A 13,599-nucleotide genomic window follows, 5' to 3' on the forward strand; every position below is an offset into this window, starting at 1 on the left:
CAGTGTTATGTACTGAAACAACAACAATAATAATAATAATAATAATAATAATAATAATAATAATAATAATAGGCTAATAATAATAACAACAACAATAATTTGTATTTGTTTATTATTGATTGATCTAACATTAAAATATATTTTGTCTGACACCTTGAAGTTCGTTGGTTTCACTAAACACTTCATGATTCATGAGACCTAACCTAAAAAAAAATATTTTGTTTGATTTAAAATAGTTAGTACGAAATCCGAAAACCTGATATCGCTTTAAAATGTATACCGTTTATTTATTTATTATTGATATATTATTTATTATATCATTAATTACGTTCAAATTTCAAATAATGCTCTCTAGTAAATTTCCTTCCATGAGAGTTGACAGTTTCTTAAAAGGCAAATGATGCACTCAACATAAGAATAAGGAAGTAACTGCCAGTTTTAATATTTGTCAGTAACGAAATTCGAAACAAAGTTGACAAAAGAAAAGTGAACCTGACAACTAAAAATCATCATCAACTAGCATATGTAATAATGGTGTGAAAACGGTTGGATTTTATCCTTAGAGTATAAAGTAAGAAGATCCGAACTAATAAGGACTAAGAAGATCAATAGTGGCGCCCAGTTGTTTGGAATAGGCAAGAATCAGGCACATCAGAGTAGGTGACTCTTCAAGTCGTACCTATTTTCCCTGCTGTCGGAATCTACCGAATGTAGTTCTGTAACCTTAGAAACATTAAGTTAATTTCGAGAACAGGGTGGAATACTTAAAAAGTCTTGTTTCTGAACATGACTGCATAAGCGTAAAAACTCATAAAATGACTCTGTTCCTGAATGTGAGGGTTTCATGGCAGAATTTACCTGTTATTTTTTTCACATGTCAGAACTGAACTTTGCCTGTCATCGTCCTTACCTATTCTGTCATAAGAACAATCACTTCATTCATCCAGGATCCACATCTCATAAACGAAATTTTTCATATTACCAGACGAAGAGAATTTCAATAAAGTCTTGATCGAACATATTTTGAATCGTTACCAACCGACCAAGTTACTAATTTCAATTTTAGTACGAATAATTTGATTATAATGTTTGTTTAATGAACAGAAAATCAAAGGAATTATTTAGAAATCCGAGCTTTCAGAGCTGTGTTGAAGAAACTTGCTTCTATAAATGTGTCAAGAATTAAGTCCTCTTAAAATATAGACAAAAATGTAACAGAATATTGCATCTCAACAAAACCGTGCATTAGAAATAATAGAATGGAAACATTTTATACCTCTTTAATTTAATTAAAACTATATTTAAGCAGAAATTATTAATGAAAACTTTCAGAGGAGTAAATAATTGTAATAATACACATTTCTGTATTATTTTGTCCTTTCCTAAGCCTCCACCATTTGCACCTTATTACGTAAATTAACAACCCAATATGCACTGTTGAACATGTTCCTGTACTGCATATTAAGGTGATTTGCTAAAAACATAGTAATGTTGTTAGAGGTTGTTATACCCAGATGTCTTTAGAAATGTTGACAACACTGCAGTAGCTTTTTCTTCATAGCACAGTTAACCCTTATTTTTGCAACGATGTTACTTGGAGCAAATATAATTTTTCACCAATGAAATTTCAGTTCATTTGTTTGAACAATTATTTTAGTTTTTGCATTATGTGTATCTGTGAATTTGTGTGCCCTCTTTATTTTATTTGGAGAGGAAATTATTTCTTACTGTTTTGCACCACGTCCTCATGGTAGAAACTTAAGCTATTTATGTTTCGTTTCTGAATGTCTTCAAAGACTACATATAGATCAAAACTATTTACACTTGTTTAGCAATGTAAGCATTTCGAAAATGTTTTCTCTCTAGAGAATATGGAATAATTATTTCTAGAGAGAATTAAATAATGGTTTCTCATTACAGTTATGACTAGTACGGATTTTTTCATTGTTGAGAGAAGTCAAGTCATAGTGTTTGGCTCTAATTTGTTGTGTTTCTTGTTTATCATATAAAAGAGGGAATTGAATAATATATTTTAAGAGCACACCTTGATCAGATTGTTCATTTAAAAAAAAATTGGAAGCATTTTGTATATATTTTTTTATAGTCAGAGAGCGTATATCGCCCGTCAGTCTGTGGCTATGAACATTTCGGAACCTCTGGTCCTCTTTTTATTTATTTATTTATTTTTTTATTTTTTTTTTTTTTTTTTGGTAACCAAGCACTGTGTCTTGACGAGTTGAAGGAACCTGCACTCTGGAGCATCCTGCATGTGGCATGAGTGTTCTCATTTTTTCTGGAAGCCGCACCAATTCTGTCTGTGTGTGTCTCTCTCTTGCAGCTCAACCAGAAACAAATCCTCCCCCCTTTCCGCCCTCCCTTGGAGTCTGAACTGGACCTGGATAATTTTGACCCCCAGTTCACACTGGAGCCGGTCCAGCTGACCCCGGACGATACGTAAGTCTCGTAGCCGTACAGAACCGGCGATGTCCTCTCGTTTGGTTGGTTACCTTCCATTTCATTCTGTTTGGTTTGTTTGTATCTGGGCCGCACACGAGAGATGTCCGTCGCCGGACGGGCGAAGTGGGCATGCTTGACCATCTCTGAGAGATGTAGGCGGGACATCTCTGATGTGCGGCGAATGCTAGGAGCGACGTAGGTAGGCAGAGCAGGCAGCTTGCTAGAGCATAGCGTACGATTGATTGCATTGCGTGCGTTTGTTTCCTTCTTTTTTGTTTTTGTTGTTGCGTTGCGCCCCCGTAGTCTAGCCTTGCATCTTGTTGGTCCGCAGCTTGAGCAGAAGCAAGTGGCTCCCCCGTACAAGCCTCGTCTCGAGTCGGATCGAGACCTCGCCAACTTCCCACCGGAGTTCACCGACGAACCAGTCCACCTCACGCCTGATGACACGTGAGTTTCTACCTTTTTTCTTCCTTCTTTCGGAAGTAGCAGAGAATGGCTTGAACGCAGCTCCAGGGCGCTCGAGGCTTGTGGCAGACCCGTGCCAAGCAGCTCTCCCACCTTTGGTTCGTGACTTTAATTGAATTGGCCCACGTTCCGTGATACCCTCTCTTTCGCCAACTCTGTTGAGAAGGGAGAGGATGGAATCTTGGAAGCCTTTTATTATCCAGACGAGTTGACATTTGTGCATTCCATAGTCACTATAAACTTGAGGTGGGAGACTAGGTGTTAGAAGAAAATTCATGGTTAAATAAACTGAATAAAGTTTGTATAGAAACAGTGCACAAATATGTAAAATCATAAAGGTACTAGTTAAGAGACATACAGTCGCCAGCGATTAAATGGAGGAAACATCATTTGTCACATTCTTGACTTCACAGTTGAAATGATAACGTACGTAAAATATTGTTGCTTAAATGCTGTCCTTACTTCACAAAATCCAGCTAAATATATGCTAAGTTTGGTTAATTTTGTGTAAAGTTATCGGTGAAAGTTTAACAGAGCTCCGATGCTTGAAGTCTTTTCAGTAACATTTGACGGATAGTGGAATTTTGAGAGTAAGACTGAATGTATCAATATGGTATAAATTATTTTGTCTTGATATTTATTATATTAAACTGTTTGAAGTGATTCGTGGCGCACTTTTGTGAACTATCATTAGAATTAAAAATTTTTACCTTGATTACGATTCTGAAACTCTTCTACAAATGGGAAAGACCTGAACTCTGACTAATACCACTGTATTCTGACATTTCTGTAGCGCCTGTGACGAATTTGAGAAAGCAGAAAGATCGCACTAAATTGAATATAGGCCTAGAAGCTATTAATATTGTAAATTACGTCTTCTTCGTATTTGTTCATATAAGAATATGCTTGAAAACTTTGACAAAACAGTATTTAACACATTTTTCTGGGAAAATGCTGCCAGAACTTCTAGAGACTTGACTTGAAAGTTACTGGGTTTTGTGTGCACTGTACGATGGGGTATGTCACGTCCTCGAGGGCCTGGGGAGCACCTCTGCCTCACGAAACAGCGAGGCCATGTCATGTGAGCTGTAGTGGCTTGTAGTGATTTTGATGCATGCATTGTGTGAATGCATTTCAGCGTGTTACATCACGCGACGAAAACAAGGGAGAGACCTTGCTGACATATTGATGCTTTATTGATATTTTTACAGATTTGTATGGTTTGCTTTTGTTTTTATGTCTGTGTTCAGGCTAAGGTATTTCTAAGCCTTCATGTCAGTCTGCATTTTATGAAATATTCACTTTCTTAAAGTGAGCGGGCCAACACTTAATGGTAAGAAGAGAGAAAGGATATATCTGTGTGATTTATTTTAGCGTTCCAAGTAGGTACTTGGTTTATCGATATAGGTGATCAGGTTTAGAATAAAATGATTGCTACTGTGTAATTTTAAGTACAATTAATATACTTCTCGGCGTTAAAATGATGATGACATATTGAATGCCAGTTGTACTTGTTTCATTGTGATACCATCTTTTAATCAGAACCGTTATCAGGTCAGTTTGTATCTATAATTCAAAGTATTTTTAAGAGAAAATTTACGAACATTGTACCGCAGCATAAAGGGTTAAAAATAATATTCCGTGAATTCTTTATTTTGGTTTTCAAACGTAATAAATTTTATTGCTATCACTCAACAGAATTGCTTACTAACTTACGGCTCTTAAGGAACCTGCAGATTCATTGCAGCCCTCCCATAAGCCCGCCATCGGTCCCTATCCTGAGCAAGATTAATCCAGTCTCTATCATCGTATCCCTTTCCCTCAAATCCATTTTAATATTATCATCCCATCTACGTCTCGGCCTCCCCAAAGGTATTTTTTCCTGCGGTCTCCCAACTAACACTCTATATAATAATAATAATAATAATAATAATAATAATAATAATAATAATAATAATAATAATAATAATAACAGAAATTAATTTTTATGTTGCGTAAAGTAGTTCCACGTGGGGTCACGTTCCCGACGCTGCGAACCCACTACTCGCGACGGCATGACGTCAGTACTTGGAAGTGCTTGAAGAAGGATGCGATGCACAAGATTAATCAAGCCCGAGTTTTGCAAGCTGGATAATTGGAGAGAAATTCCTTCCATTATGCGCTCGGAGCCGGGAAATTGTACTCCTCGCTCGCACTGCAGTGCCGCGTCTTCAGCAGAAACGAGATTCCCACGGGGATGGAGGATACACGTTGAAAACTGTATAGGCCTACTGTCAGTTGACATTCACCGAGATAAGACAGGAACAATGTGTGGAGAAATGTGGTGGCCGTACGTTCTTTATTTAACCATGCCTTTAAACTGCATAAATAGCTCAAGATCTGTTACACGGTATGACGATAGTAGAGCAATAGTGAAATGAAATTGTCGGGGGAAACAAAATTACTCTATAGAGGCTGTGTTCATGTTCACAACGTAATCTAACAGAATATGTAGTTGGCTTCGGAATAATAATAATAATAATAATAATAATAATAATAATAATAATAATAATAATAATAATAATAATAATAATAATAATAATAATAATAATAATGACAGAGAGGGTTTGGAATTGAACGGGTTACGTCAGCTGCTTGTCTATGCGGATGACGTGAATATATTAGGAGAATATCCACAAACGATTAGGGAAGCAAGTAAGGAGATAGGTTTGGAAGTAAATACCGAAAAGACAAAGTATATGATTATGTCTCGTGACGAGAATATTGTACGAAATGGAAATATAAAAATTGGAGATTTATCCTTCGAAGAGGTTGAAAAATTAAAATACCCGGGAGCAACAGTAACAATATAAATGATACTCGGGAGGATATTAAACACAGAATACATATGGGAAATACCTGTTATTATTCGGTTGAGAAGCTTTTATCATCCAGTCTGCTGTCGAAAAATCTGGAAGTTAGAATTTATAAAACAGTTATATTACCGGTTGTTCTTTATGGTTGTGAAACTTGGGCTCTCACGGTAAGAGAGGAACATAGGTTAAGAGTGTTTGAGAATAAGGTGCTTAGAAAAATATTTGGGGCTAAGAGGGATGAAGTTACAGGAGAATGGAGAAAGTTACACAACACAGAACTGCACGCATTTCATTCTTCACCTGACATAATTAGGAACATTGAATCCAGACGTTTGAGATGGGCAGGGCATGTAGCACGTATGGGCGAATCCAGAAATGCATATAGAGTGTTAGTTGAGAGGCCGGAGGGAAAAAGACCTTTGGGGAGGCCGAGACGTAGATGGGAAGATAATATTAAAATGGATTTGAGGGAGGTGGGATATGATGATAGAGACTGGATTGATCTTGCTCAGGATAGGGACCAATGGCGGGCTTATGTGAGGGCGGCAATGAACCTCCAGGTTCTTTAAAAGCCAGTAATAATAATAATAATAATAATAATAATAATAATAATAATAATAATGCTCTCAACTGCATGGATTATTCACCGTCGAAATTCAACGCGGGTGGGAAATGTCCAACGAATTTTGCCTGGATCCCTTTGTCAGACACAGTATTTTTTTACGTATCGTAAATTTATGACAAGGTCTACGAGCTTTACTCCCCTCCTGGACGAAGACAGGATAAAAGATTTATCACCCTTTAAAATATGAATCTAAGGCGATCAGCTTGGTAATCGCGAGACCGATAGTTTTCGCAACTATGACTAGACTTCGAAATACAGGATGTCTGTAAGTTACCTCCCCGAACTTTGTAGAATTGTAGATGACTTCAAATTAAACAAGTTTTGCAAATACTGTATAAGTCAGAAGTATGTTCTTATGAAATTACAGAATTAAGTTCAAAGTAACTTAGGCAGCGCACTCTTAATAATAACACAAAGTGAAGAAGAAATGGTTTGAAATATAAATTAAAAAAAAAACAACCTCTAAGATCTCTAATAGTACATAAAGTATTCATGGTATACAGTAGAATTAAATAAACTTAGCCTACTGCTATCGCAAATTTATCATCACGTATATCATTCGGAACGGCTTCACGATCACTCATGCGATATCTCTATGTTGACTGATATCATAATATCGATGGTGTTCATTTTTTGAAATTTGAAATTTTTTACTGTAATTACTTAAATTTTAATTACAAAATGTGAAGATATGGCTTTGGTAATTATGTTTACATTTCAGACATATTAGATAACTAATAATATTGTGTTAAATTGTAATTTGTATTGTTCCTGAAACATCTTCTGTTTTGTGGGATAAGCCTTTAACTAAACACCATCGATATGGTATCTTTTACAATAGCGCTATAAATGGAATTTTCTAACAGGCTTAGTAACTTTTCCACAAACTAAACATTGTACCCCAATTTATACTTCCAAAAATAAGTAACCGCTTTCCCCACAGAGGATTCATTTGAAAGCCTGAGCGTCGTTTAATATCACTCTGCTAGCCATACTGTAAGTGACTCACAGATGCTCTGTTTATAAATAACATTGATTATTAGCGAAGAAGAAGAGTGCTAAAAAGTGAGTGCAAGAAAGTTAGGGTGGTAAAAGTGGTCGAATAGAAACAGAGAAGAAAGTGCTAAGTGTAAGAAGATAGTGTAAGTGTGTAATAAGATAGACTAACAAACAATGAATAAAAGAGAATTAAAGTAAAAACAAAAATCTGAACAAAAGTGAAGTGAAGAGAGAGAAATTGTAAGTGTAATTAAGTGAATTAGATATTTCATATTTTTCAATGTTGTGGGTTGGGAGTAGTATCAGGGGTACTATAACTGTAGGAGTATTATGGGAATAAATATATGGAAAGAGGTAATAAAATAGAAAATTTAGGAGTGAAGCGAAGAGAAAGAGATCAATACGTAAAAAACAGAGGATAGAAAAAGAAATAAATAATGTAAGTGTTGTTAAAAGAGAAAAGGAAAAAGTGAACAATTAATGTAGAATGTAAAATAATGGTTAAGAGTAGGTAGATTTGAGAGTAGAGAAGAAAATAAATAATGCAAATTAATAAGGAAGGAATATGCAATATTTAATAGGTAAGCGAGAAATGGAAGGGAGACAGTTTAGATATGAGAGAGAATAGAATAGGATAGATAGGGAAGGACATATAGCAATTCAGTTAAAACAGAACATTAGAAAGTAATCAAGAAATACTCGGCAAATGAATATATTAATAGAAAAGGGTTGTATGTATTAAAGGGATGGTGGAATGTTAAATGTTATGTTTTATTTAACGACGCTTGCAACTGCAGAGGTTATATCAGCGTCGCCAGATGTGCCGGAATTTTGTCCCGCAGGAGTTCTTTTACATGCCACTAAATCTACTGACATGAGCCTGTCGCATTTAAGCACACTTAAATGCCATCGACCTGCCCGGGATCGAACCCGCAACCTTGGGCATAGAAGTCCAGCGCTATACCAACTCGCCAACCAGATCGACGGGATGGTGGATCGAAAAGCAGAAATGTGAAGGTCCACCATAACTATGAATTGTAAAGTTGACTGACAAATAAATTTCATATCGTATCAAATATAGGCCTATCATATAAATAACATTGATTGATTATGTATTTTAGTTCGCTTTTTGAGGGCTGCAATCGATGTTTGTCGATCACTGACAGCGAAGCAAGAAAGTCAAGAGCGCCTGGACGTTAGGCAATCTCCAGAACTATGTAGACGAATTAAAGCATACCTGCACAAGCAGCGCTCAACTAGCGCGCGCGCTCCTTGGGAGCGGGAGAGCCATGTTTACCGCTCGCCGAAACGGAGATGAAGATACGTCAGAATGACATAGACTTGCTATAGGCAGAGCGGTGTGTAGGCCTATTCTCTGTAACTGTTTCACGTTGCTTACCTACTGCTACAGTACAGTATGGAGGAATCTAAAAGACGGAACATCACATTTAACATTTAACGATTTACAGCTAGAACTTATTGATCTTCAATGTGACCTAAGGGCTAAAGATCGTTTGAATAATACTGCTAGCCTAGTTGAGCTTTACAAGACTAAACATTAGCAATAATATCCACGACTACATAGGCTGACTGTGAAAATGATTGCTATGTTTGGCTCAACATTTATATTTGTGAGCAACTGTTTTCTATAATCAACATTAATAAAGGCAAACATCGAACATCTGTAACTGATGTTTCATTACGATCAGTAGGCTACTGTTCCTTTCAGCTGCCAACAGCATCACACCTCGTTTTGATGTACTGATAAATAAAAATATAACAAAATGATATTGTACATTTAAGTAGCTATAGAATTTCTATCATTTCTGTAAAATAAATATTTCTTTATTAATTAATAATAGTCCAAGATAGTTTTGCAATCACTGAACGGGAATTCATTTCATAATCACTCGTAATAGTACTTCCTTTTGTGTATATTTTGTACGAGATCACCCCTTCTTCCAGTCCACCCTTATACAGAGCGCAGCTAGTATCTGCATTCCGCTCATGAGCTGTGAGCCGGCTCGGAGAGCGCAAACCTTGTGCAGGCCTGAATTAAAGCATTGAACGCACGCGGTGGAAATGCGTAGGCCTACCGAGCGGAATTCGAACCCATGAACGTAGCCTTCCCGCATTGTTAATGCCTCGTGTCTTAGCCGCTGCGGGTATCAAGATCAGTTGAAACACTCAAAGTAATGAGCATTATTATGTGGTACTTCTTTGTCAGAGATTTCAGTTGGGAGTTTCTATAAATGTGTAGTGCGGGTAGGGAACCAGACGGCGTAGTCATGGATACAAAGGAAGGTATTCGTAACGTTTTATTTTCTATTTTCTGTATTGAGCGCTCTTCCCCGTGTCCACGTTGAATGGACGCCACGCGCGGTCCGTTGCCCCGGTGATTCTTTCAGTCCCCGGGCTTCGCTCCCTTGACAGGCTTCGTGTCTCGTGCAGCGCGTTGCAACACGTTTGCTCTCATAAGAACATACCCACCATGTAATGAAACTCATAACAAGCTGGTTCTTGTTTTTACTACAAGGTAACGTAATTAAACGAAGGCCATGGTGTAAGAAGAGAGTGAGGCGCAGAATTAACACTGTCTGTTATCACAGTCGTGGGATCTAACTAATCTTCTCTAGGGCATAGGCCTAGATGTCCCTTCTGAGTGTGATGACCTGTGTTATTAGTGGAGGCCCGGGCTCATGTTAGCGCCATGTCATGGGAATCTTACACTGACAAGCAAGCATTCCGATTGGGGCAGATAAAAAAGTTTTTTTTTTAATAATTCCGAGGGAAAAATTGTTCCGGGACCGGGCATCGAACCCGGGACCTTTGGTTTAACGTACCAACGCTCTACCAACTGAGCTACCCGGGAACTCTACCCGACACCGATCCAATTTTTCCCTCTATATCCACAGACCTCAAAGTGGGCTGACAACCGTCAAGCAACCAACTTCGAGTGCACACTAACTCCGTGTGACTTAAATTGTGGTTTGCTGTTAACGAACAGTGACGTGTATTATGCAAATCAAGATTTCAGGTATAACTCCCTGTAAAGTTGATTTGAATAATTCCGAGGGAAAAATTGTTCCAGGGCCGGGCATCGAACCCGGGACCTTTGGTTTAATGTACCAACGCTCTACCAACTGAGCTACCCGGGAACTCTACCCGACACCGATCCAATTCACGATGTTAATAATGTCAAAACAAGTGCTTATACAAATGTTGGCCACTCGACCGGAATTACGAGGCCGTCCAGAAAGTGAGTTTCCCCGGGCCGTTACAGGAAAAAAGCACAATTTCATGGAAGATTTATTGAAACAGATACAGCAATTATGCAAATCTGGCTTTCAGGTAGTAGCTCCCTGTAAAGCAGGTTTGAATAATTTCAAGGAAAAATTGTTCCGGGGCCGGGTATCCCGGGACCTTTCGCTTAGTGCACGAATGCTCTCCCGACTGAGCTACCCCAGGAACTATACACGACACCATCACAATTTTCCCTTTATACTACCTGAAAGCCAGATTTGCATAATATATTTCGTTACTGGAGGTACGTTAATAGGAAGCCACAATTTAAGTCACACAGAATTTGTGTGCACTCGAAGTTGGGTTCTGGCGTCTTGTTGAGTTGTGTGGATATAAAGGAAAAATTGTGACAGTGTCGTGTATAGTTCCTAGGGTAGCTCAGTCGGTAGAGCATTCGTGCGCTAAGCGAAGGGTCGCGGGATCGATACCCGGCCCCGGAACAATTTTTCCTTGAAATTATTCAGATACAGCAATTGTTGAGCTATTTGTCAACATATCCGCCACTGGAATTAAGACATTTATCATGCCATGGGATCAATTTTTGTATCCTTGTGTCGTAGAAGTCAGCCGCCTGGGATCGAAACCAGCGTTTGACAGCCGTCTGCACCTCTCTGTCATTCCCATAATATGACAGATGTCTCAATTCCGGTGAGGAATATGTTGAAAAATAGCTCAACAATTGCTGTGTCCGTCCTAATAAATTTTTTCCAATGAAATTGTGTTTTCTTTCTGTTAACGGCTCCTGGCGAACTTATTTTTACGCCCCTCGTAATTGCGGTTGAGTGACCAAAATTTGTATAAGCACTTCTTTTGGCATTATTATCATGATTAAAGAAAAAAAGTTAACTTTTTTTTATCTACCCCCATCAGAATGTTTGCTTGTGAGTAAAATATCGGAAGTGGAAAACGAAATCTTGATACGGATTGAATCGTCGCCGGATATCAAATTATAGTGTAATCAAAAATAAAAGGAGAAAAATTAAACTCTCACTATTCAGAATAAATGTTGTAACGATAAAGGTAACATATTTTACTATTCATGTCATGCATTTTATAATAATTCAGTTTTGTAATAATATTACGGAGAATATTCCTTTTCTTCCTCCTCACTAGATAAGGGGGAGGGGTAACATTCCAATTGGCTGTCACATAAAAAGAGTTCTGTGATCAAGATAATGCTGGGCCTCTGCTTAAAATGCAGGGCAAATACAAGATAGGGTGCACGACTGCACGCCCGTTATAGAGAGATAATTTCCACTTTTCTGCCTGGAATCGAAGCATTGTCTGCCTGATTTGTAGCCAAATGTTGCCACTTGAGTCGCAGCGTGGTACATGTTATCTAATACTAAGTACAAATAAAATGCCTTCCAGAGTCTATTATCCCAGGCGGGACATTGTGTTAGGTTGGAACGATATGAGTGACAATGCGCTTTGTATGTCATGCAGTCGCATTGTGTCTTGTGTATTAACGTAACGAACTGTCAGTGGCATGCACTGACGTAATTGCAAATCGCATGAAATTGAGATTATCCCCTTGCTGTGTGTGCAGTCGTGTGGAAGCGCAAACAAGTACAGTGTGGACTTCTCATTAGTCATCACTGCAGACCGCAGGCTGTGAGTTCGACGCCATTGCGGTGTTCTCGCCGTTAACCGCGGCACCGCAACATGGAGCCGCAGATTGCACACTCGTGCTCAGTCGATAAAGCGACTGGCGAGGGCGCAAGCTACAGTTTCCTTGCCATAGATTTAGATTAACTTTGGGGTGAGGTATAACCTCTATTTACTTCAGCCTCTGGATATCCAACACCATCATGATTCGCCCTTCTACGAGTTACGACACCTCGTCATCTTCGAAATATTCAACAGCGCTAGGATCAGGGTTTTATTTTTTTTGTTACGAGTATCAAAGGTGATTATTCTAATTTGAACACATTCTATCAGGATGTCCACCCATCTGAAAAATCGGGAAATATTAGGGAATTTGGTAAATTGCAGGAATACCGGAAAATGATAGTAAATTCTCGTAAAATTCCTTGAATCTCTTTTATTATTTTTTCAAATAATAATAATAATAATAATAATAATAATAATAATAATAATAATAATAATAACCATTTCATTCGGCTGATCAATGTATACATTCGTTAATAGCGTATTTTTAAATAATCGAAGTAATTTTTGTTGCGTTTTAATTTAAAAGTACAGAATGTGATATGAGGCATGACCATATGATTATATATATATATATATATACACACACACACACACATACATACATACACACACGCACGCGGCGCGCGCGCGCGCCTACCAGGCAATACAATATGTTTAAGGAGACACTATGGTGAAATAATGGTGAAAAATTAAGAAAATCCACTTACAATTTATTGTGACTCTCTATTTAGACCGAGCTTAATAAGCTAATTAATTATTTATGTTCCCACGACTATTTTGAAGCTTTTGAGCTAATATAAACTGAAAATTGTGACGCAAGGAGCCTTTTTAGTGATGCCAATATGAAATACGTTTAAAAATATCATTTAAAAACTATTAGCCCTAATGGCACCAAATTTTGTACATATGATAGTATTGTAGACATGTTTATGTAGTTTAAAATTCATAAATTTTTGGATGAAAATTGTAAAAGATTTAGCGTTCACCAATGAGGACATTGATTTTGTAGGTACGTTACATTAAATTTAGCACATTCACCAACTCCGGTTTTAACCATTTTACCGTCATATTTCTGTATTTCTGTTTCATAGTTTGACTTCATTTTCTATGAGCTGTGATAATACTGGAATTGAATGGAACTTAATATTTTATAATCTAATAATAATTTAATTGAGCACAGGTATTTGTAATTATAAACTGAAAAAATGCATTTTTAAAAAA

The 13,599-nt window shown here is 37.4% G+C and overlaps 1 protein-coding gene and 1 non-coding gene across 12 annotated transcripts in view; one reads left to right on the plus strand and one right to left on the minus strand.

Moving 5' to 3' along the window:
• LOC138706305 (atypical protein kinase C-like) overlaps positions 1-13,599 on the plus strand; it is a 789,643-nt gene that overhangs the window by 683,248 nt on the left and 92,796 nt on the right. For 8 of the 11 annotated variants that reach the window (XM_069835425.1, XM_069835429.1, XM_069835431.1 and 5 more), the window contains 2 exons: positions 2,339-2,454; positions 2,789-2,904. In XM_069835425.1, the coding sequence (XP_069691526.1) occupies positions 2,339-2,454; positions 2,789-2,904 (232 nt within the window). The remainder of the gene's footprint in view (positions 1-2,338; positions 2,455-2,788; positions 2,905-13,599) is intronic. The other 3 variants (XM_069835427.1, XM_069835422.1, XM_069835423.1) reach the window with 2 other exon arrangements.
• Positions 10,487-10,559, minus strand: TRNAN-AUU (transfer RNA asparagine (anticodon AUU)). Its single transcript has one exon. It is a non-coding gene; the product is annotated as a tRNA-Asn (tRNA).

This window comes from Periplaneta americana, chromosome 9 (genome assembly GCF_040183065.1).
Source record: "Periplaneta americana isolate PAMFEO1 chromosome 9, P.americana_PAMFEO1_priV1, whole genome shotgun sequence".
NCBI classification, from domain to species: Eukaryota; Metazoa; Arthropoda; class Insecta; order Blattodea; family Blattidae; genus Periplaneta; species Periplaneta americana.